Below are 27,045 nucleotides of genomic sequence, written 5' to 3'. Positions count from 1 at the left end.
CACATTCACTGCTCAATCAATCAAAGTTAAATAATACAACAATAGCAATGCTCACAATACTTTGTGGCAGTAAAGTTCATTACCTTCGGATATGTCCCCTTAACCGTTACGTTAACATTTACACATTCCCCAGAAAACAAACTAAGATTTCCAGAATGCATCTTCAAGTTATTCGCTTGGTTTAAAGTTATTTCAAAATGCGGTTTCACTGAATTTAATAATTAAATAACTTTAAATGATTTAATGAAATCTTAAAGAACAACAAATTCTATCTCCGCGGAATAATGGTTTCTTTACAAATTCCTACGCAGTTGTGATGTAGAAATTTTAATCCTGTGTTGTTTATCTGATGATTCCGATAGTTGGAAAAGAACTATTGCATTATTCATGTCCAGTTTATATCTTGTTTCATGACCTCACACTTTAAATCTAATCTAATCCTAGCCATTATTAACACTTGGATAACCCTAATAATTTATGTACAAACCAAAAGCGACTCGCCATATAATTACGATATCATGTCCCGTCATAACATTTTATAAAGTTTGCGCACCCCTCACAGACAAACAATCATCACTACCATCGCTCTATATTTTGGACAACCCTGAATTTGGCTAATCTTGTTCATTATACTCTAAGTCCATGGCATCAAATGCACATTACGTTCCCCATTAAACAAAATTACAGTGTCTAATAACATACACGTTATTACCGAATGAAAATTTTAACTAAATCCAACATTTAACGTTATCCCCTGCCAAGAAATGCAATCTCAATTCCACGCGTAACACACTTCGCATGTTCCGTTATCCCAGCGGTGAACCTCTATCAGCTGACGGCATTTCGCCCCCAAGTCCGCTTGGCATTGATGTGAGACATCTGGTCCGTTCTACCTGACTGGCTCCTCAGAATGCTCCCTTTAAACTCCGCCGACATAATTAAACAAATACGATATTTCTGACCAACAAAATGCACATAGATTAGACTTCCAAAATGCCCACCATAATTATACACGTCGCAAATTAATACCAGCCCGGATCTTTGTATACTGCTTTCCATTCCCAACATTAAAAATCTTCCTCGGGCTTCCACAAGTCCCGGCTTCATTGACAGGTCTCCAACCTCATTCACAAATCTCATCTCGACTCACACGGCAAAACTAACCTCTGTTTCCCAACTCACGACTATCACCGACAAAAGAACTGGAATAAAATCCTTACTAGAATCCACGACGTCTAATAACGCATAATGCTTTAATAATGAATAACTTCGCATAAAATGATATCTTATTTTAATTACTGGATTTTCACGAAATGACTGAAAATTCTACCAAATCCTTTTTATTGTCAGTCAGACACAGTTTAAACGGGCATAGAAAAACGTTTCACTCCGTGACCAAATTCATCACTATATACTCTCACCCGACAACGCGCTTCTACTCGATTGAAAATGGGTAACTATGGATATCTTATATTATTTAATCAAAATTTCAGACAGAAAAATTTTACGTCGGATGAACATCTTAATTTGACATCACCAAATATAGGCACTAAACACACGGAAATGACGATCTACATTGGACGTGATATCACTTCGAAACTCTATTTAACAACTCTTTACAACATCATACGGCACTCGCAAGACTTCAAAATTTTATCCAAGTGGAAAATAAAACAAATGACCCTCTTTTCGTCGTATTCTAACATTTACACAAACCACATAGGGGTGACCAATTGCGTCGTATATACCCCTTTCAATTATATGTATTTTAGACATCATGAAACAAGATATAATAGGTGGTAAGATGGTAAGTCACATACCTTACGTTACGCCATAGGTTATCATTGGGCTCACCAGCGACCCTGGCATTTTTATTTAGCCATCTTTACATTTTTGGCTGTACAGATCATTTTTAATTCTTCCGGTTTCCTGGAAATAAAGCATTAAAAAAAGGAAAATACCCTTCACTTGTTTTTGTTGAGCGCACACGGTAGACTAATTATTTCCGCACACGAATTACTTTCTTCATCCACTCTAAATTTTATTCGGTCCCTTGACCGACCTATTTGGTACAATTATTTCCACTCAAGAAACTATCTCCACATGGAGTCAAGACCCCAGCCACAATGGCTAAAATCTGTGGGTTGGACTTAGTCTACTTTTGTCGTTCGATTTCACAGGGCAGCTCAACAGTCTGTCGTCAGCCTCGTAATACAAAATGCAGGGGCTTCGTCATGGCGTCAATTCTTATTTATACCAGCTACCCCCTCTCTCCGGACATCTCCCCTTGCCGCCAAGAAAATTTCTATAACCTTTCTGACTTAACTATACTGTAATTACAAGAGTTATGAAGGCGACTACATACTCGCTACATTTCCAGCGGTAGTGTTCATGGACATTTAAAATTTATTCATGTTCGATTTGTGGGATAAATGACCTCATTTGATAGGCACTATATTTTTGACTTGGCTTTGGCACGCCATATACACGTGCTCTTCTGAAATAGTTCACAAAAATGACTTAATATTCTTCCGCCGTTGACACGTGCGACTGACGTCACGTATCCCAGAGCGTGGGACCGAAGGTAATCACCCCCTCGCCACGTGTCAATTCCATGATATCAAGAACCGAACTTCTTATCCAATTGACAATTTAATACACAATATTCTTAGGGCACAAAGGTCATGGGTTCAGTATTTAATGAAAGATTGCTCAAAGTGGCCTTCCTCAGGGTCGATTCATCTCCCGAGCCTAAGTTCCATGCTTGGTGTACCCTGCTATGGTGTTACGTATTTGCTCAAATCCATTTAGGATGCGTTTTTCAGAATGTCAATTGGATATGGGAAGTGCTACTTCCCTTAATGCAATTCTTATATTATGTGACGTTCTTTCCCATTCATAACGAAGAATTACTTTCTCAAGCTCACAATTTCATACCTCTCTTGTCTTCTTCCGGCAACTAAAATTTTACTCTGATATGTTCACTTCTCATCGTAACATTGGTATATTCCTAAGAATATTCTTCGACAAGATAACTGCCTGTTAGGCAACTTTTCACAGTTAACATTACATGCTATTGATGCCAGAGACCATAAATTATGTGGATATATACAATTTCACTCTCTAAGTACATCTTTGTTACCTGCGAACTACACGTAAACATCTAGAGAACAAAATACAGTTAAACAGAGGTAAACAAATCTCATGGCGTGCTCTCAGGAGAAGGGTCCTACAACATCAAAGTAATGTGATTTAATTCCTCATCAACGGACAATGCAAAAAGTGATGGTATTAATGATTGTTCTAAGAGTAATCGTCCCCTATTAAAATTAATCATAGAAGAAAAAGGAAGATGTCCAATCCTTCAAAAATGGTGATGTGGACAAAAGAAGGACATTGGGAACGAAAAGGCATGAAAATAGAATACACCCTACACCTCGAAACCTAATACTCTTGCGGTTGGAAAGGAACACGAGTTGAGCAAAGAAAGTCTGATACGATGGCTAGAAATGCGAAGCCTGGCACAAGAAAGTAGATACAATGCCAGGACTCAGTTAAAGGCCCCGTGGTCGCCAAACCACGCTCCCAAGTTAAGAGTGCCTTATGCTCCTTTTATTCGCCTTTTGTTACAGACTGTATACCATGGATGTTATTTACCGTTCCCACCCACAGGGAGAATACAAAGATAACCGTCTTGATGACTCACATATTAAGCATATTCAGGCCATGTTGAAATGATTTCTAAAATATTTGGTAAATAGGAATATTTCCACAGCATATTTTACACCAATTTACATACTCTCTGTGGTGCAAATACTCATTCATTTGTTGTGTAAAAACGGAATTTTATCTCTGTAAGTAGCAGTAAAGCACCCTTTAATTCTGAGCAGCTTACTTACTCACTCCGAAGCACACTTCAATACACACTCGTTTTTCTAATACATGCTATGTGCACTCGTTTAGTATTTATATGAAATACTATTGCGACATTCACATATTTAATTTAGTGAATTTTGTTTGAGGCAACTGTTTTCACAACAAAATGGAATAACACTACACTTATCAACACGTTGTGAATGAGGTATGGCATATTTCGAAATGGAATATCCAAGTGGAAACTTTTCTCCGGGAGATTAAAATCAATCAAATTGTGTTCTTCCATCCTCTTTGCCAGTGGGGAATTAGACAAGCCAGTACCGGAACTAAAAAGGAACAGGAGAAACAAAACATCCTGCTAGTTGCAGAGTGTAAAATTACAATTTATAAAAGCACCCTTTAGTTCTGCATTCCTATTCTTAATTAATACGTCATTTTCTCAACGACTTTGTACAATATACAACTAAACATATAAATAAACTCCAGTATATGCAGTGTTCAGTATAGTTACCTACAGAAATATACACACCTCCATACACACAGCCACCGTTATTGTTCGTTGTGAACATATTTTACATTTCACACGCCGAAACAAGAAACCTGTTCCTAATGCTACCTGTACCGAGTTCGATAGCTGCAGTGCGGCCAGTATCCAGTATTCGGGAGATAGTGGGTTCGACCCCCACTGTCGGCAGCCCTGAAAATGATTTTCCGTGGTTTCCCATTTTCACACCAGGCAAATGCTGGGGCTGTACCTTAATTAAGGACACGGCCGTATTCTTCCCACTCCTAGCCCTTCCCTGTCCCATCGTCGCTATAAGGCCTATCTGTGTCGGTGCGACGTAAAGCAACTAGCAAAAGAAATGCTACCTGTCATTAGTAATCTGCATCATTGCTTGAGGCTTCAAAAAACCCTCGTAGAGGATGGAGTTAAACTACACCAGAGCATGTTAAACGTTCTGCCTGTTTGTCAAATATGCCTCAATTTGACACTCCACTGTTTGATAGTGCAATTGTCGTCATTTTGCGCCGCAATTATTATTAGTGCGTGTCTTCATCCGTACAATTGACACACACTCACGACAGTCGATAGACGGGTCTAACAACGAGACAGTGTATCAGGTTTTGTCCATAGCTTCGTGTGGAACTCGAATTCCGCTTATCAATGTTTAAGTTAATGTAATCTCTTTGTAGTATGTTGCATAGGCAGGAGGCATTGGTTCATAGTGTGATATTTCCTCCCTCACGACTACGTCGCCCGCATGCTGCATGTCGTTCTTGTGGCAAATTAAAATCAAACAAATTGTGTTCTTCCATCCTCTTTGCCAGTAGAAAATTAGTCAACTCAGTAACTTAAAAGCACAGGAGAAACAAAACGTCCTATGCTATGTGTTTTCTTTTTTGTAACCACCAGTGTCACTTCAATATTTTATAGTTAAGTATTTGCTGTATAAATCAAACTCTGTTTTTAAAATTTTATTACTTTAGAATTGTATATTTGAATATTAAAATGAATAACTACATACTTTTAACATCATTTTACAGTTATACCCACTGATGACACGGATAATCGCATTTTGGGAGGAGAGGATGCTTCGATCTTCGAATTCCCATCCATGGTATGACAAAAAACTACTCTTGCTTCTATAATGAACGCGTTCTTGTGCAGATGGAAATTGATTATTTGTGTATTAGCATTACATCATGTGGATATTCTGACTTGAATTCTATTATTTCACATGACAAATTCGTAACAATTAATAGGGTAGTACATGAACATGTATAAATATCAATATTAGGAGTAGAAATATGAGATAGTGAGCCGCTCTGTAGTAACAGAAAAAGAAGAACATATTTCAGTTTTGTTTACTTCGAGGCCTTGGGTGGGGATAACAGTTAAGTGTAAAGATAGATCATACCATTGGATAATAGTTGCAGAGGGTGTCAGTAAGCATGTGTAGTTTAAAACATGGTTTCATACTTGAAGCTTTGATTATCAAATAGACTGTATACAATCGGATAGACAATGTGACAGTTATCCTCTTACAGAACAATGCCAAGATCACTTTCACGTACATACTTCATAAGGAAGGTGGTGGTCATTGTTTTAAGGGGAAGTACAAAACTGCACCATCCTCTCCTAATATTACAACAATAAGGACAGTGCAATAGATGCAACACTTCGAAGAATGGACGCATCGGTCAAAAAAAAAAAAAAGGCGTGAATATGTAAGATTTCGTAAGAGAACAAGATTTGACCAAGAAGTTCGTGTAGCAAAGATGAAATTGAGGAAACTGGCCCAAGTAATTGGAAGCAATGCCAGACTCCACTAGGGAATCCGTGGCCGCCGAATGGCTCAGTTTACGAGTCCTTTAAGTTGCAGTGAATACCGCGAATGCATTCTATCACCTCCACCCATAGCGGGTATCTAAGAGGGAAATATACCCTGTAAGAACAATATTATTGAGGGAGGCTAGATATTAATACAAATTAAGTTAGAAGAGATACAGACTGGAGTAGTGTTATATAATTAGAGTAGAATTTGTTGATTGCCAATACGAATGTCACATGTAATTCTTTGATATGACTCTTTGTCTAAGGTAACAAGACGTCATTGAAGGTTGAACCTTGATTTCGAGCTAAGTACACATCACAAAAACTGGTCATAGCAGAGAAAGTCACGAACACTACAATTGTTCCCAACTCTTTTATTACTGAATCGGAAGAATGAAAATGCTTTAGCAGATTGAAATGAAATTATGAAAGTTCAATTGTTTTGCGCTAACTTACTATTTAAAGCATATACATTAATATAATGCTAGATATTCTGTATGCCAGGGAACTGGGTACAACAATATGTGCAAGGGACACTCTAGAATTCACAACTGCCTGAGTTGGATTCCGGAATACACTGCTTGACAGCTTAGAAATTAAAACAGGAGTCCGACAAGGTGATGGACTTTCACCAATACTGTTCAGCTTGGATCTGGATGAAGTGGTAAAACAATGGAGACAGTTGAACCAAACAATGGGTATCGAAGGCGTACAGATTGGATACAAGATCGAACACAACGCCACAGTGGACTGCTTGTCCTTCGCAGATAATACGGCATTGCCTACCACTCGCTATGACATTGCTATACGAGAAGGAAGATGCGTAGATGGCGCTAGCAAACCTAGCCGAGACTGCGGGAAGGTTGGCCTAACGATACTGTACAAGAAGCAAAGGACAACTGGAAGGTTGGATATCAAGTAGTAGAGAGAGTCGACAGTTTTCGGTACCTAGGTGAGAATATAACAAACAAACTACGGAATAATAGGAGTGCGGGAGATAAAGCACAACTCCTACAGAAACTACGATTCTTACGGGAAGAAGAACCTACCTTGGAACGCCAAACTGCGACACTATACGATGGCCATCCGGAACACTGCATTGTACATCGGGCAAAAGAGCTTGTATTCGATTGGCAAAGGAGGGAAGAAAGATCCTGAGAGATATATATGGAATACCAAAATGGAGAGTGAAATATAGGCGCATATATTACGGCAGGAGATATTTGAGAAAGTAGAACCAATTTCAACTGTATTACGGAAGAAAAGGTTGGGTTTCATGGGACATTAGATGACGATGGATGGTAACAGCCTAACAAAGAAGATATGGAATGCGACATGCAATCAAGTAATCCTGTGAGGGTCCAATACACTGAAGGCTATTGGCATGATAGGTAAATATCTACTAACGACTGTGCAGCATAGATCAGTTTACAAAAGCTCGCTAAGAGTCACAAAATGGACCGATACTAAGATGAAGATCCAAATTAGGAAGCGGAGAGAAATGGGAGAATAGAAAGAATGAAATCACTCGAGATCCTGAGGGTCGAAACGAATTTGTTAAAAGAGCGTAATCATTATTTAGATCCTTGTGTGCTAAAGTAAGATATTCGTTACTTTTAAATATAACGGTAGTTGGGACTTGATTAAAGAAACCGTCGCTATACTAACTTCTTCTTAGAACAATAATTACTACGACCACCATCTCGTTCAAATCAAACAACCTGCCTGTTTCTAGACAGATAATTAATATTTAGTGAAGGTAGGCTGGGATTTGCGAAAAATAAGTAATCATAAAAGTCGAATGGCTGAAGGACCTTACTATTTTGTTTATAGAGATAATTATGATAATTTTGTAATATTATTGAAATAATTATTACGATAATAGTAATCGATTGGACTTAGTTACCGCGGGATGATAATAAAAATGTTTGTTCACACATTATGCCCTATTCAACACGCACTAACCCTAACAAAAAGATCGCTAAACCAGGGGCGTAGCGTGGGAGAATTACTGGGGGCTATATCCACGCCTCCCACCACCCCCCGAATAGAAATTTTACAAAACAGAAACAGAAACTGACAATAAACGACTGAAAGTCGACTAAGTGAGTTGGCTCTTTTGAACATTCACAGAGACATCATTGTAAAACAAACGGATCCCTTGAATCTATTTTACAAGAAGCCACGAAAGTTGGATTTGAGAAATCAATCAATCAATCAATCAATCAATCAATCAATCAATCAATCAATCAATCAATCAATCAATCAATCAATCAATCAATCAATCAATCAATCAATCAATCAATCAATCAATCAATCAATCAATCAATCAATCAATACTGATCTGCATTTAGGGCAGTCGCCCAAGTGGCAGATCCCCTATCAGTTCTATTGATAGCCTTTCCTTAAATCATTTCAAAGAAATTGGAAATTTATTGAACATGTGCTTTGGTAAGTTATTAGAATCCCTAACTCCCCTTCCTATAACGGAATTTTCGCCCTAATTTGTCCTCTTGAATTCCAACTTTATCTTCATATTGTGATCTTTTCTACTTAAAAAACAATCAAACTTATTCGTGTACTAATGTAATTCTGCGCCATCTCTCCACTGACAGCTCAGAGCATACACTTAGCCGAGCAGCTCGTTTCCTTTATCCCAAGTCTTCCCAGCCCAAATTTGACAACATTTTTGTAACGCTACTCTTTTGTCGGAAATCGCACAGAACAAATTGAGCTGTTTTTCTTTGGTTTTTTCCAGTTCTTGAATCAAGTAATCCTGGTGAGGGTACAATACACTGGAGCCATACTCTAGTTGGGGTATTACCAGAGACTTGTATGCCCTCTCCGTTACATCCTTACTACAACCCCTAAACACCCTCATAACCATGCGCAGAGATCTGTATCCTTTATTTACAATCCCATTTATGTGAATACCCCAATGAAGATCTTTCCTGATATTAACACCTGGGTACTTACAATGATCCCGAAAAGGAACGGTCACACCATCAACGCAGTAATTAAAACTGAGGTCATTTTTCCTATTTGTGAAACGCACAACCTAACTTTTAACCACATTTATCAACATACCACTGCCTGCTATCCATATCACAACATTATCGAGGTCATTTTGCAGTTGCTCACAATCCTGTAACTTATTTATTACTCTATACAGAATAGCATCATATGCAAAAGGCCTTATGTCTGATTCCACTCCTTTACTCACATCATTTATATAAATAAAATATACAGGTACATAAATACAGCCTTGAGGAAATCCCAGCTTAATTATTACAGGGTCAGATAAAGATTCGCCTACTCTAATTATCTGAGATCTATTTTCTAGAAATATACCAACCCATTCAGTCACACTTTTGTCTAGTCCAATTGAACCCATTTTTTCCAATAGTCTTTCATGATCCATCTTATCAAATGCTTTAGACAGGTCAATCGCGATATAGTCCATTTGACCTCCTGAATCCATGATATCTGCTATTTCTTATTGGAATCCTGCAAGCTAAGCTTCAGTGGAATAACATTTCCTAAACCCGAACTGCCTTCTATCGAACCAGTTATTAATTTCGCAAACATGCCTAAAATAATAAGAGAGAATGCTTTCCCAAATCTTACATGCAACGCATGTCAAACTTACTGGCCTGTAATTTTCAGCTTTATGTCTATCACTCCTTCCTGTATACACAGGTGCTATTATACCAAGTCTCCATTCATTTGGTATAGCTCCTTTCTGCAAACATTAATTAAATCATTACTTTAGACACGGTACTATATCCCAACCCATTGTCTTTAGTTTATCCCCAGAAATTTTATCAATTCCAGCCGCTTTTCTAATTTTCAACTCTTGTATCTTCTTGTAAATGTCATTGTTATCATATTTGGATTGCAATACTTCTTAAGCATTAGTTACCTCCTTTATCCGGAAACTATTCTTGTAACCAACAATCTTTACATTGCTGACTGTGGACATTCGGCACCTTACTTCGCCTCATAAATTCAAATCTGCCTGCCGAAAGTTTTTCCTGTGAACATAAAACTGAGTTGTGTGAGTCCTTGTGTGTATGTTGTGTGAATGGGTTTTCTACATTTATTATTATTATTATTATTATTATTATTATTATTATTATTATTATTATTATTATTATTATTATTGCCACATTAATTGCTGTACTGATATGAAGGCGTAACTTAGTCTTTGACTTATCTGTCCGCAGTATTATTTCTTTTTAGAATTTCTGTGTCTTACTTTAATGTTTACATTTCAAAATTTTATTATTTATAGTGGTTAATTGTAAGAGAGGGCCGTGAGCCATAAGTTCGCCACAAATGTGTCATAAATAAATAAATAAATAAATAAATAAATAAATAAATAAATAAATAAATAAATAAGATCCTCATATACTCACTCCCCTTGTTCATTAATCATTCCTGGAATGCTTTTCTTGAAACCTGCTTCTGCCTTAAAGTATCTATAATTACCCTTGCATTTATCACTAAAATTTGTATGACCGCCAGTTATGCTTGCCATCATGTTATCTTTAGCTGACTTCTTTTTTTAGGTTCAATTTCCTATTAAGTTCCCTCAATTCCTCGTTACTTCCACAGCCATTTCTAACTCTATTTCTTTCTAATCTGCACCTCCTTGGTTGTCTCTTTATTTCTCTATTATAATAAGGTGGATCTTCACCACTCCTAACAACCTTTAAAGGTACAAACCTGTTCTCATGTTCCTCAACAATTGCTTTAAAACCATCCCAGAATCTGCTTACATTCCTATTTACCGTTTTATGCCGATTATATTTACATTTTAAAAACTCTCTCATGCCTACTATATAAACAATGTGGTAGGCCTACTGCCCAATAGCCCTACACTTATGACCTTCCTTTCTATCACAATTATATTTAACTACGACAAAAAATTATTCATGATCAATAATACCATCTACAACTTCAGTTTCTCTACAGGGCTCGTCTGGTTTTACCTGAACCACGTCCAGGATATTCTTCCCTCTTGTTAGTTCCATCACTTTCTGAATCAGCTGTCCTTCCAATATTATCTTAATTGCCATCTGTTGGTCACCCTTCCTGTTGTTCGCATTACCTCCCCAATTGACATTTGGTAAATTTAGATCTACAATCACATTCGTTTCCATGTCGTTTCCCACATAGCTGATTATCTTATCAATTAATTCTGAATCAGCGTCACCCTTTCCCGATCTGTACACTTCTAGGACGTCAAGTTGCCTATTATGTTTAGAAATGAGCCTTACACCTAGAATTTCGTGTTTGTCATATGTAACGTTTTCGTACCTTACAAATTTTTCTTTCACCAGAATGAATACTCCGCTTCCCACAATTCCCATCCTATCTCTACGATACACACTCCAGTTCCGTGAGAAAATTTCTGCATCCATGATCTCATTTCTCAGCCATGATTCAACTCCTATTGCAATATCTGTTAAGTATATATCTGTTAAATTACTTAATTCTTCTCCTTTATTTACAATACTTCTACAGTTCAACATTAACATTTTCATGTCATCCCTACTTGACTTCCAGATCCCTGTACCCTTATCACCGCTCCCTAGACTAGCCCGTTTCACTGAAGTACCTCCCTATAGCACTTTCTAACAAATTTCAACTCATACGTACCACAGCGGTTTAAGTGAAAGCCATCTGAGCGGAGATGCCTATCTCCTACGCACCCATTAGGACCTAGAAATCTCACTCCCAATTTCCCACATCTCCACTCCATAGACTCATTTAAATCCCCAATCACCCTCCAGTCAGTATCCCTCCTACAGAGTATTCCACTGATAACTATCTCCGCTTCCTTAAACTCCACCCGTGCTGCATTAATCAGACCGCACATATCCCCAACTATGTTGGTACTTATACCTGTTTGTCTTACGTTGTTGGTACCAACGTGAAACACTACCACTTTCTCCTTCCCCTCCTCCTCATCTTCTACTTTCCTTAAAATCTGCCTCAACCTAATTCCTGAATAATACTCTACCCCGGTTCCCGTTCTTCCACACACATTTCCCACATGTCTAACAATGGAATCTACCATGACAAGAGCCTCGACCCTACCCACCTCACTTGAACAACTCCCTTCCTGGTCAGCCCTATCTTTCCTGATAGCTGCAGATTCTACTTCCTCATTAATTTTCTCCCTCCCCCGACCCTGTTCCACCTATCGTTTCCTATCCTACACTCTACATTTCCCTTTCTCCTCCTTCCACGCTTCTCAACAACAGTTCCCTGTTCCTCATTTTCCCCTCTGTTGTTCTACCTGGAGTGACTCGTATCCATTTCTCGCAGACACCTGTCCTGAATTCTGATCCTGAACAGAGCTCTTAGCCTGGAATATACTTCCCTTAGAACATTAGACCACCTGTATTCTGCAATTTCCCCTTTTCCTTCCATCCCTCCTTTGCATCTACTGTATCCTGGACATGGTTTAAATGATTTCTACATTCCTTCCTGTCTTCCGAGAGAATCCTAATTATCCCCTTCGACCTCTCCAACTCCTCCCTCATACTCCTTAAAGCCTGGCCACATCCACAGCTCCTACACTTGCACTCCTTAGCCATTTTTATGGAAAAATAAAATAACGTTATCTGAACGTGCCATTCGCTGCAAAACTATGCATATTGATCATATTGTTCTTATTCTCTACTTTGATGTAAGATTTTGTAGTGTATCGATACTGCAATCCCAATATCAACATAATATTCACTTGTGTCACAGTGTTCTTATAATGACACTCATGCATGCACGCATCACACACAAACACCTTCATTATGCTCTACCATCATTTTGTAACTATAACCACCACCACCACCCCCTTCTGCATCCTGTCGATCCTGGCTACGTTACCGCGCTCCACTCTGCGCTGTAATTCAGATGTACAACATACACCAATAAGTACGTTGAAGAAATTTTTTTTTCAATTGGCATTACGTCGCACCAATGCAGATAGGTGTTATGGCGTCGATGGGACCGGAAACGGCTAAGAGTTGGAAGGAAGCGGTCGTGACTTTAATTAAGGTTCAGTCCAAACATTTGCCTGGTGTGAAAATGAGAAACCACGGAAAACCCTTTTCAGGGCTGCCGACAGTACGGTTTGAACCTACTATTCCCCGAATGTAAGCTCACAGATGCGCGCCCCTAACCGCACGGCCACTCAGATTATTAATAATATTATTTTTATTATTATCATTATTGTCATTATCGTCATTGTCCTTATCATCGTTATCATTATTATTGTTTTTTTTCTAAAAAAGTGGGTGCTCTCGGTTTGTACTCGAGAAAACATCACGACCTTACATTACATTCTGAAGTTCAAAGAACAGATGAATATAAACACGTATGAGCGAAACTGTTTTTGCTGACCTACTTACAATAAATTCCACGCTTGTACAGAATGATCACTACCATCTTTATGCCTTCTCACCTTGCTTTTGGTGTCTGTCGTCTGATTTCGTCCTTGCAGGAACCAAGAATTAACAATTTATACATGTAAACATTCTTAGTAGCGGGCCAACAAACTTGATGGAAATGAACATTTAGAAATATGCTCGGATGCAATGAGCTCTTGCTGAAGACATGTTTAAGTACATTTGTGAGAATCCTCGTTCAAACTAGAAACTGGGATGTTGCAAGGCTAGTAGAGACAACGGGAAATCTTCACCATAAGATATTCTCTGAAATCTCTTAGGGCTTGTCTCTCAAGGAGCTTAAAAAGTTTTCATAAAGATTCTTACTTCGGTTTCCCGTAAGTTAGATCTGGATTATCTAAGTTGTAGTTTCAAAAATGCTAGGCCATTCTAGTATTTCACTGTCTTCTGCAGTTAAAATGAAGTTCTCCACACGCTCATAGAAATTCACAGCATAGTAAGTTTTCCTTTATTCCTTTTCAGAGAGTCACACTTTTAAAAATGAACTGTGTTACTGCACCCAAGGCTTCAGTGTAGTATGGTCCATGTTTTGTCCTTCTTTGAGAGAACACCTTAATTTGCTTGAATATGTTATTAAGGGTAGAATAATTTGTGATGTCAAGTGCTTGCAACTCAACATCAAGTTCTGCTGACTCCTGAAGAGCATCATATATCATTGTAGTGCTTTGTCTCTTCTAGGTTCAACTTTGAAGTGCATCTGTAAAACTTCAATATTTTCCCACACAACTGAGACAACTCTGACGCTGAACAGCTAATTTTACTTACAGTATAAATCTTCGACCAGACTTAAGAATTTGGCAGCGATTGCAGAACCATTCTCATATGACGCATTTATTCGATTCTAAGACGTTATAATCCATCTTATATATAAAATCCTTCCAATTATGAGGACTATGTTCTTAAGCTCTTTTTCATGATCTTTTAATTCCCTGGAAATTTTGTGTGACTGGCGGTAAACTATACAGAGCTTGTAAATTAAAATTTGGTGTGGTTTACATGTGAGGGGAAATCTTTACTCGCATCAGCTATGGAAAGCTCTAGCCTGTAATTGGCATAATGTCAGATTAAAGCAATGAGAAACAGTTGCTCTTTGGGATAATTACACCATTCTTATTTCCTGGTATTGTAGACGAGTGCAATATCAGTAAATGAAATGTCGTATGGCTTTTTTTTTTCCTAGTGCCGGGATATCCCAGGACGGGTTTGGCTCGCCAGATGCAGATCTTTCTATTTGACTCCCGTAGGCGACCTGCGCGTCGTGATGAGGATGAAATGATGATGAAGACAACACATACACCCAGCCCCCGGGCCGTAGAAATTAACCAATTAAGGTTAAAATCCCCGACCCGGCCGGGAATCGAACCCGGGACCCTCTGAACCGAAGGCCAGTACGCTGACCGTTCAGCCAACGAGTCGGACAGCAATATCGGTGATGACAGCTGATTGACTGTGGTACTTTCATCTCGCCTACTATCATATTTACTACCTTGTTTCTTACCTTTGTTGCGATATGAGAAGTAATATTCATACACGCATTACTTGAACGAAAAATGCGACCCATATTAACTCAACACGGTTTTAGCTAATAACTTGCGTATATTGTAACCGTATCGACGACGCTCGCACTTAATTCAGTGGATAGCATGGGTTTGACGCCAGGGCGTGTACGGTCCATCCTTAGGAGAAGTCAGAGAGAGGGTAGCACAATAAGTTTTTATAGTTTTCAACTTATTGCTTACTCAGAAAAAAAAAAAACGAGCAAATCATATCACCTTGTCATAGATGGACAGAATTTACAGAGTCTAGATTCAAAAATGAGGACGCCGTCCCCAGAGCGTTGGCGCCGAGGATGTCTCGTGGTGACAGGCTCCTTCCTCTCACGATTAAACACTTCACTGCAACATGGAACCGGGTAAAGCCTCGGTGGTCGACGGCTCTGGAAGTTCTGGTAGAGAGCCTCGAACCAAGGAATCTGATTACAGGTGAAGTGCAGCTAATCATTGAATTCCATTTAAGTCCCAAGAGGGAGTAAAGAAGCGTGTAACACCGAACAGAGTGTCAATAAAATCTAAACGACACTTCCTTACAACACTGCACTGGAGATAATTGTGTAACACTGTTCATACGAGTTACGAGTTCCACTGTTCGTAAACACATAAATAAGTTTCAAGTGATGCTTTTATCGAAGAGATTAAATCAGTATTACAATATACGACGAAATGTAAATTAACAAACCTCAAAAGTGAAAAAGTAACTGTCTGATTCATTCGTTGGTAAAACAGATATTAATGGAGTAGTGTGAAAAACACTGTTCGTAACCTTCTCCATCACTAAGGTTAATTCAGTGAATTTAACACTGTTTTTTTTCTAAGCACACTCTAATGAAAATCAAATAATGCCATTAAGACATAGTTTTATAGAACACTTGAAAGTATGATAAGCGTTGTAATGAAGTACAGTCCCATTAACATACTAGACCACTGTTCGTAAAATGAGAACGATGGCTAAGACAAGATCGAATGAAAGAAATTAAAGTCTTTCGAAGTTTCCTAAAGCACACAGTCTTTCTAAGCACAATCTCATAAAATTAACGCAGTTCATTCATTGAGAACAGTCATTCGAAATTAACACAGTTCAATCATTGAGAACAGTCATTCGAAATTAGCACAGTTCTTTCATTGAGAATAATCATTCGAAATTAATGCAGTTCTTTCATTTAGCACAATCATTAGAGGTACGTAAAAATTAAGTTCCCGTACGGAAACACAGTCTGAGAGAGCACAGTTCCTACGGAAATAAACGAATGTTTTCACTGAGCACAGTCATGAAGGTAAGTGAAGGCATAATCTAACGCAAGAGGCGAAGTTTCAACACTGAGGCACAATCATTTCACACTGTATATGATGATAACGCACAGTTCTTCAGAAAATAAAGCACAGATTTGTAAATGCCCATTTGGAGTGTTATTCAAACGAAATAATTTAAATGCACGGTCTTTAAGAGAACAACCAAGTTTTCTTACGAAGCACAGTCTTTCAGAAAAAGAATTAAGTTTTCACGAGTCAGTTCGCGAATATTTGTTTGTAGAATGAGTGTTATTTTTACGAGATAAATCCTATCACACTCGTGTCACAGTTAAATGTTATTCAATCACTATAAATGACTTTTAATATTTTAAACACCTCTTTTCGTTTCTGAAATTTAGAATTCGAAATTCACACCTCGGATTTAGAAAATTTACTGAGCATTAGAACTTTATGCGTAGAACATCGGCGTTTCGCCAGGCAGAGTGACGAGAATCGAAGTCCCACAGCTGGTCCGCCCACGAGACGGCTGGGATGACTCGAAGATACTGATTTACTACCGACCTCCTGGCCTCTTTTATACGTGAAGCTCAGACCGCAGACTTCAAAGTTCATACAACTCTAACTTCTAATTACTCGGCTATCTTGCCGCCTATCTTCTTGAAGCTTGGTACATTACCATGTATGGTATTGGGCTACATGATGGTGTAGCCAGAAATTTGATATCATGTTTCATTCAAGAGATAGTGACGTACAACTTATAGAAGGTTCTATTGTGGTGTCATTGTTCCTCGGCAAGCTCAGAGCAGCGAGCAGCCGCGTGACTCGCCGTCATATCCGCTGCCTGTACATTCAGCGGTAGTTTCAAATCACCTAGACAGGTGTTAGCTTGCGTTGTCTCAGAAATACCTTGGGCGGAGAATTTCGGTACGGCATTCCCATTTTAATATATTTAAGAACTGTTCATGAAACCAGATCCGAATCTGCATGATGGCGGAAACTTACTCATGGTGGCTTCTGGAGTTAGTTTCCAGAACATTTTTCTATTTCATCGAAAAAGGGTGTCGCTCACTTTATCGTCCGTGTTAACGATACCAATTCTAAGCCGAGATACATTTCATGAATAAAGAAAATAAATAAACATAGGTCGGCTTGCAATAAGGTAACTACCGTTCAGCCTGCATAAAATGTTGAAATAGCAAGTTAACTCTATGTTTCCCTTAAAGGAATGCCCCGATTACCTTCTTCTTATTATTAGTATTATTATTCTTATTCTTCATCATTGCAACCTTACCCAAAATAACACTAAACATCAAAATGAAAACAGCACAAACAACAAGAAGAAAACAAGCACAATACTTACCGTAAGGGCAGTAGCATGAATGAAAGGGCTGGATCTTATCATTAACGGTTGACAGGTTGCCAGGTCAATATTGCTAACTACCAAATGAGAGACCAGATTAAATTGAAAATGAAGAAATTTTAATAAATAAATAAATACAAATGAAAATTTAAAATAGGTTTTAAACAATTAAATTTACATATATTCTTCTCTTTTCAAAAAATTATAACGCAATTAAAACTCAAAAGTGAAACACCATTTTATAATGAATTTTATATTGAGGTAAAATGAATCTGCTAGCAAGATAGGGTTTCTCAAATAAATACTGACTTACTCAAAACAGACATCACTGAATAAAATTCTCAATAAGATTTACTTAAAATATGAGAAGAAAATATTAAAATAGGTTGCAACCTTTTCAAATAAATTAAAAGATAAACACTAGGAAATGAGTATATAGAAATTCATCGTTATTTTTAGAGTGATGATCATCAGTATACGGGCCCGCAATTACAAATATAGCTTAAAATTGCAATTTGCTACACTACAAAATAGTTAATTACAAGTCACACACAAGAACACACGAAAAGAGAAAAATAGTGGCTCCAACCGCGAATAAAAATTACAAAAAATAACCGAACAAGATGAAAACACAATGAAATTAAAGTCGACAGCAGTCTCAACTAAATGAAGTACAGTATATCAAAGAAAATTACAATGAAGTTCCTCACAAAAAATAATAGAACACGGAAGCACACCCAAGGAGCTACCAGTACCGACGCCAAGCCATAATCCAGTAATAGTCATCAAAGCCACCAAAATTAGTGGTGTCCATCAGATTAGATAAGAAGGGATCATTACGTAATCAAAACAAAGGCAGGGAGCCCAAAAAAATAAACAGAAGATGACAGGAAAACGTTAAGAAATCGGCATATTTTAAGTTAAATGTCAACCAGCAAATTTCAGTTTTAAGATTAGACGCAATTAAAATTTATAATAATAATTTATGCAAGAGGTACCAATTTACATTAGCTTTAGCTAATCAGTTTGCCTACGGCTTACATATACATACTTTACAACTAAGGGGGCCTTGGATTGCGCTACAATGCGTACATGAGGTGTCATTAATTAACGCCCCGAATAATGCAAATCACGGTCACATACAAATAATCAGCCACGAAGGCAATAGGAACACAATCAGACACCAAATGCAAGTAGCGAAGGAAAATAAGGGAGAAAAACACACCTCAACATAAGTATCAAAGTAGTAATAATAATAATAATAATAATAATAATAATAATAATAATAATAATAATAATAATAATAATAATAATCCTCATCATGAAGTGCAGTAGGCAATAATGCACAACGACAAAACAATAAGATAAAACGACCTAGACCGAATACCACCTCATAAACGCATAATTAGCGATCCCAAACTCCCTACATTACATTTGTTTTGTTTTTTCCAACTGATTCAGTCCAAAGATGATACCAGATTTTGTTTACAAAAGTTACGCGATACCGAAAGGGTTCATTTATGATGTTGGTCAAATCCACGATGACATTACTCATTTTTAATGTCTGGTCGTACGAAATCCCTTCAATAAATTATAATTTCCAGTACGTACTTGGAGTTATGGTATCCAACTTACAACACTTTTAAAACTCCATACCGGAAACGGTAAGAAGACACAAGCTTACTTTCACACTAAAGAAAAAAGAAAAAACAGGTTGGAGCACACTAAGAAACTTTTAAAATAGTAAGGGGCATTGCCCCAACATTCACACTCCTATCCTCCGGAGTCAGGCTCCATCCGTAACTGTCTTTCTATGCGCCAAGATGTCCTCTTGGGAGCTTCACACAACACAGCCATCTTGGACTGTAGCGGCGAACGGACTGTTCGAGATCACACTCAGCAAGCAGGAAGAAGCTATTTCCCATGATTCAAAGCGTGCGCGGCGTGATGCGCGCACCACTCAAACGATAATCCCGCGAATCAAGTTGATCCACCAAATACGTAACAATAGGAAAAAGTTATTTGAATAAATTTGCCTGGTAATTTCCACAGTTAGGCAACAGTTCCAACAATGGCCGATAATGTAGATAACGTCCCCACACACAAATATATATGTCCAACGAATGAAGGTATCGTAAATTATTATCTCAATCATCGTCTTACAAAGGACTAAGTTGATTTTTTTTCAGGCTTACCTGTTCAAAGTGGAAAAGACTGGTGGTTTACGTCCGTCAGGTCGTGGATGTGGAGCTACGATTATAAGTGACAGATGGGTTCTCACCGCTGGCCATTGCGTAGAAAGGTAAGTTATTTCATATTTCAACTTAAGATATCAAGGGATAATCTAAAGTTACTTTGATAATATTATTATTATATTTGGCTTTATTTGTAGTGGCGAAGTTAGGACTCATGGTCCTCTCTTACACTTAACCACACTTCATTAACATTGTACATCTGAGAGCAATATTCATAATCTTATCTTAAAACTACCATTACAAACTAGAAACAAAATATGAAACAAAATAACATAAACTCTATAAATATTCTTAGTCATGTCTTAAAACTATCGTTACAAATTAAAAGTTGATTGACACTAAATACCATAAGCACAGTAAACGTACATTCATACACACATTCACTCTACCAGATTCATTCAGCCTGGCGGCACACATCGAGGAGATGCTCACGGCAAGACAACTTGAAGGAATTTAAGGATTTTATGGCTCTAATGTTGTGGGGGAGAGAATTCCATATTCTAGCTCCATTTGCAACAAAGGAACGGCTAAATCCTGCTGACCTGCTGAGAGGGATAGCAAGTGTACTGACAGAGCGTGTGTTATGCTGGTGAAAAGAGGATAGGAAATTGAGTTGTGAAGATAAGTAGTATGGGATGTTCTCTTTTAAACTCGAAAGATTAATACTGCCACGTGAAGGTTTCTATATTGTTCAAATTTTAGAAGGGAAAGTTGTCGATAATAAGGGGTAACATGAACATCATAGCGTAAGGAAAAGATAAATCTAATACACGAGTTCATAGCACGTTGTAATCGGTTTAGTTGTTCTCTCGTGGCATCAATTAGTACTACGTCACAGTAGGAAAATATAGGGAGGATAAGAGTATTTATAAGCCTAATTCTCATGTTTAGAGGCAGCATATTTTGATGATATTTTAGTGGGTGAAGGGACGCGTACACTTTTCTACAGATATTTGTAATGTGCTCTCCCCAGTTAAGATTCTCATGCATAATTACACCAAGATTTCTTACCGAGTTTTCGTACGGAATAATTTTACCAGATAAAGTTAGTGGAGGAATGTTTCTGTTTTTGCCGCACTGATTTGTTTCGTCTGCCCAACAATAATAGCTTTAGATTTTGAAGGATTAATTAAAATACAGTTTTCACGAGCGTATGCACAAATATTATTTAAGTCAGTGTTCATATAACCTATTGCTTAATTGATGTCTGAAATTTTGGAATGATAATAGATCTGTAGATCGTCAGCATACAAGTGGTATTTACAGTGTCTTAGCCGTGTCGATATATCGTTAATATAGATAACAAAGAGAAGTGGTCCAAGTACAGAGCCTTGTGGTACTCCAGAAAATTTCATTACCCATTCGGATGACCTATTCTGAGTAATTACGCGTTGTTTTCGTTCCGTAAGATATGAGAGAAAGAATTCTAGAGCTGTCTGTTCAAGGTGAAGCGATTTCAATTTAGCAACCAGTACGTCAATATTTACTGTGTCAAAAGCACTGCTAAAATCAAGAAGTATAAGTAACGTCACCTGCCTTTCGTCCATAACGCGTCTCATGTCGTCTGTAACTTTCAGCAGGGCAGTGGCCATACTGTGTCCCTTTTTGAAACCCGATTGTAAAGGGTCAAGTAGTTTGTATTTATTTAAATAGTTGGTTAATTGCACGTGTACTATGCGTTCAAGAGGCTTGGTGAGAGATGAAAGTATACAAACAGGTCGATAATCTGTTATAAGTACAGGTGAGGAAGTTTTGGGAGCAGGATTTATAATGGCATTTTTCCACATTTTTGGAAAGAGGCCACTTGTGAGGCACGTGTTGTATATATGAGTAATGGCAGGAAGAATAATGTCAATGATGTGTTGTATTATGAGTATGGGTATTTCATCAGGTCCTACAGCAGATGATGTGATTGATAATACCTCGCGTTTCACATCAATCTCTGTGACTTCGCGAAATTCAAAGAATGGCCTATTTGGTGGTGGCTGGTTCAGAAGAGATTTTATAGTCTATGATATTGTGTGTATTTCCGGTTTAATTTTTACTTCAGAAAAATGAGCATTCAGTCTCTCCAGAGAAATGTCTGGATTACATGGCTGGGGCAAAGCTTTCCCAATTCCAATGGAACGAAGTTGTTACCAAGTGTTTGACACATTTAAATTTCCAGCCAGGTGATTGTAAAAAGAAAATTTCTTATTTCGAATTATTACTTTAATTCTATTCGGAAGTGTCCGATACTGTTCAAGCGCTCTGGAAGAGTGTATGCGTCTGTAGAGGAGGTGTAACGCGTCACGGTGAGACATCATTTGTTTAATGTCATCGGTCAGCCATGGAGAAGGAGGTCGGGAGACTTTGGCCGTACGCTTAGGTGCATGTTTATCAAGGAGACCAAGTATAAGTGAACTTAAAGTTTCAACTTTCTTATCGATACCGTTTATACTTTTTACGTCATCCCAAGGACTGTTCAAGGCGTCAACTCTCAGATGATCTAAGTTTATATGTTTAATGTCCCTGAATGTGATGTATCTGGACTTATACTTCGGTACTTTGAGCGTGTAAGATAAGTATATGTGACGATATGCTAGGGGTAGGAATTTGTCCATGTGATACTATTTTCTGTGGGTTGTTAGTGACCATTAAGTCAATTAGTGTATGTGAAGATGAGGTATGATTTGTCGATTTTAGTGGAAGTATTGTCATGTCACACGTCTGGAAAATACTTAAGAGTTGCTTTGTATCTCCAGCCTGTTCCAGTAAATTAGTATTGAAGTTTCCAAATATTAAAATATGTTCATAAGCGGGTGATAGTCTCTGCAGGATGTCTTCAATGTCTGAGAGTGACCTACCCGTGGTGGCCGATAAAAAAACTCCTATTAGGGCTTTAACTGTTGTCACAGTTATCTCGGCAAAAATTAACTCAGGTCTCGGGTCAGCACAGTGGTCAGATGTGCATACGATTTTACATTTAATATCATCTCTACAGTACAAGGCTACTCCTCCACCTCTTTTATCTATTCGGTCATGCCTGTAAATATTATAGCCCGTTATGTGTACCATACTACTAGGGATAGTTGCGCGTAACCAGCTCTCACTCATACAAGCTACGTGTACATTACTGTTTTCAAGGAGAGCTGTTAGCTCCTCATGGTGAGCAGGTAGGGATTGGGAATTTAAATGAATGCAGTTCAATGAACGTGCGTTGGCCTGAAATACTTTCACTAATGAGCCTTGGCAGCGGGGTGTCTCCGTTCTCGGATAGGAGAGGTTAGGGGTAGCGCGACAGTCAGTTCCACAGCTGGTAGTGGTTATAACAGTACTCATCACACAAAGGAGAATACCAAGAAGAATACATGCTTCTTACCTGCGTATTTCCTCTGATATCGCGCCGGCTTTTCATGCACTCAATTACATTCACACTCAATAATAAAACACTATAATACAAAAATTAATCCATATTGTCGTTACTTCACACTGTTTCACCCCCTAGCTGCTTGAATAACATTGTTAAGGTCAGCTCGTGTGGTCACTTGAATTTTCTTCCCATCAGAGCTTAGAATAATGATACGTCCATCCTTAGTCCATACAGATTTCTGACCGAAGTGGTCACGCGCGGCGTTTAGTATGTCCTTTCTCGTTGCTGTTAGCGATTCTGTTATCAGCATACCCGATTTCTTCAGCGATTTCTTTGCACGCCAGATACGGTCACGTTCGTGATATCGCGTGAACTTAATTATGACGGGCCTCTTCCCTCCCGTCACTACCTCAGCTGTTGTTCTCCTTGGTTTCCCAATCCTGTGACAGCGATCTAAATTGTCCAATGTCAAGTCTATTACTAGGTGGGTTTTCACAACACCGAACACCTTGTCATAGACGTCCTCGTTCGGAGCTTCTGCCACCCCGTGGAGTAATAAGCAGTTTCTCCTGCTGTACTGCTCTGCTTCGTCGATTAGGTCGTCCTGTTTGGAGATCTGGTTGTGCATTTGGGTAAGTTCGGACTTCACCTCCTTGAGATCCTCGGTGACAGCAGCTCTGAAAGACTGGAACTCAAGGGCGAGTGCGTCTAGAGAAACATCGCCGGGGTTGGTAGCACTGCTGTTGGCGGCGCGCGTTCCTTTCTCGAAGCGAGTATGGATGTCGTTTAGCTTTTCTTCGAATAAAGAAATCCGCTTGTTCAATGACTTTAGAGACATTGTGAAAGAACGTATGTAGCCACTGAGTGTTATTTAGTTATGAAACTTGATCTAGTACACACGAATTGCAGTTAAACTTGCTGATTTGCTAGGTGTTTTACGGAGCTCTCTCACATGCACTTCTTCACTGCCGCCATTTATTCACTAGTGCATGAACCTAAAAAATCTCCGGGTTATATATGACTAGCTTACGTACCGTCATTGAGGGGTAGTACTTGTACAATTGCAGCAGTCATGTCATCTAACGGTGGTGGGTGGCAACCGAAGAGACAGTGTACTGTTAGTTCCACGTAGTTTTAGGGACATACTGCGTTGTTCTCTTCCCTTCCCGCTCAGCGACATCAGGGCTGGGATTACAACGCCCTCCTTTATGATTAATTTTTCTTCATTCTTCGAGTGACCCTACCTTCCCGCACTTCCCCGCATTTCGATACCAGTAGTCTTTACATTAGCTTCTGGACCAATAAAGCATAACAGTTTCCAGCTTTCAAAACAACCATCACCAACATCGTCAGTTAGTTCATTATTATCACCACAACAATGAAGTACGTCAAATTACATTTAACAACATTATTTACTAAATACAATGTTAAGCTGAAAATTGCTATAAAATAAACTGTTACTTATCAGTATATTTTTCTCGTTTATGACTGGCGACTCAAACGTTACGCAGTGCCAGTAACCAGATTTATGACTGTCTACAGTCGCCTTTAATTGACCAATAGCATTTTTGATTTGTCAGTGACAGTCCACGTGGTGTACTTAGAAAGCGTGCCGGTCCTGTCGCCGGCTCGCTTGTCAGGTCTCCATTGTTGCACAGCTGCTCACAGTTCTGTCCAATCTCCCTGCTCGTTCTGAGTGGCTAGAGAGTTACCAGGTGTGTGTACAAGTTTTGCCGGGTTTTGCGGAACATTAATTCCGAAGGGAAATTCATTTTTTGTTTAGTCAAAATATTGACCATCTGCTTCTACACACTTCGCACATCTTTCAGGTGATTAATGAATACTTTTCCGGAAAAACTGCTTGTGTTTTGGGACAAACAATTCGTCGAGCCATTTTCCAACTTCCTCGAAATTGCTGAAGTCCTGCTCTGCGAGCGCGTGCCTCATTGAAGCGAAGAGGTGATAGTAAGATGGCGTCAGGTTGGGGCAGTATGGCGGGTGCGGAAGGATGTCCCATGCAAGCGATTTCAGGGTGTCTTTCACTGGTTTTGCTGTTTGAGATGGATATACTGTCGTGTAAAAAATCACTTTGCCATGTTTTCTGGTCACTTCAGTCGCCTTTCGATCAATTCGTGATCTACATTAATCATTTGTTGCCAATAGCGTTGTGCATTAACGGTTTCGCCAGGTTTCAAGAGTCTACGCACTTTTAGTAGTCTACCGGTGCGCGCAATGTCTTTCACATTGCAATCACTACATTTAAATTCTCGAAACAATGTCTCACATGTTCTAATCGATGGAGCGTGTTCACCATAAGTTTCTACCAGGAAACGATGACTTTTCTCGGCATTTTTCTTTTGATTAAATAAGAAAAGCAACGCCTACCACAGATGTTCTTTTTTCAGGCAAAAACGTCGACATGATCACTGAATGATACAACACAGACGCTGTGTTTGGCGGTCCCAACTTGTGTGTGTTGGTAGGTTAACGTCAGACGAACAAACTGACAGATGTGTCAAATTCATACGCTGCGTACTGTTCGCTGGCGTGGCTACCTACCTCAGTTCATTTTATTGTGAGTTGTGTTGATCTGTGCCATTATTAGTGATTTGGAGACCTTGGGAGGGCTATGGGGTCAGTAGAATACCTTCACCTGACCATAACAATGAGGTATGTGCAGTGCTCTCTGGAGAGTTGATATCGCTGTGTCTCTAGTTGGGGAAATTATAATCCGCTGCAGGCAAGGAATGTAAACACAACCGGACAGCTAGGCTTCAAAAACCTGCCCGCCATTAAGGAGGAAATTGCAAGAACTTTGGATGGTGACGTGGCCACGATGAAGTGGAACGTTATGGAACAGTCTCCAGACAACTCCCTGTCAACAGGCGTCAGAGATACCCTAGAAGTGATGGGCTGTTCGCCCCAATGCGCGGACACCGTCACTTTCTTACAATGATGCCAGAACAGCAGTAAGGGGTCATTTTTACACTTCATAAGAAATGCTTGGAAATGTTCAAAATAGAACACAATAAGAAATGTATTTTCTCCTACTGTGTTTCCACAAATATATTTTACACACAGAGACCTGACATTAGTGTATGGATCTTTTATATTACTCATGGATGCATGAATAATCACAACAACTGCACCACGTTTCTGTTTCTCTAAGGAATTTTTCACAAAATTAATCAATTGAACACCTTTCATTAGTCAGTCGTCCACGTTGCAAAAATTATCCATTTTCAGAAATACTACTTTAAGAAAATTACAAACACCCTAAACACATTTTGCTTACACAACTTCAGCTTTTCACGCACATTTTCCGCACACTGCTTGGAAACACTTGCTGCAAACATCGCTAGATTTTTTTGCCTTTACACAGACCAACTCGACACTTCTTCCGCTTTTTAGATGGACACAGTCCTAGTGCCTCCTCTTGTTGTTGTTGTTGTTGCTGTTGTTGCCCTTGCTCGTCCCGCCCTATTATTTTACTTGCCAACTGGAGGATGAACTACTTCCGTTTTATCTTCCTACCCGTTACTTGCTTGTAAATGACCCAATCATTGACAGCTGGTAGGTCTAGGA

At 38.7% G+C, this 27,045-nt stretch overlaps 1 protein-coding gene across 1 annotated transcript in view; it reads left to right on the top strand.

Moving 5' to 3' along the window:
• LOC136866198 (mite allergen Der p 3) overlaps positions 1-27,045 on the top strand; it is a 75,280-nt gene that overhangs the window by 6,373 nt on the left and 41,862 nt on the right. Inside the window, exons 2-3 of the mRNA XM_067142944.2 lie at positions 5,422-5,495; positions 20,043-20,155. Coding sequence (XP_066999045.2) covers positions 5,422-5,495; positions 20,043-20,155 — 187 coding nt within the window. The remainder of the gene's footprint in view (positions 1-5,421; positions 5,496-20,042; positions 20,156-27,045) is intronic.

The sequence above is a fragment of the Anabrus simplex genome, chromosome 3, assembly GCF_040414725.1.
Source record: "Anabrus simplex isolate iqAnaSimp1 chromosome 3, ASM4041472v1, whole genome shotgun sequence".
Lineage (NCBI taxonomy): Eukaryota > Metazoa > Arthropoda > Insecta > Orthoptera > Tettigoniidae > Anabrus > Anabrus simplex.
This window is presented reverse-complemented; position numbering and strand designations above follow the sequence as displayed.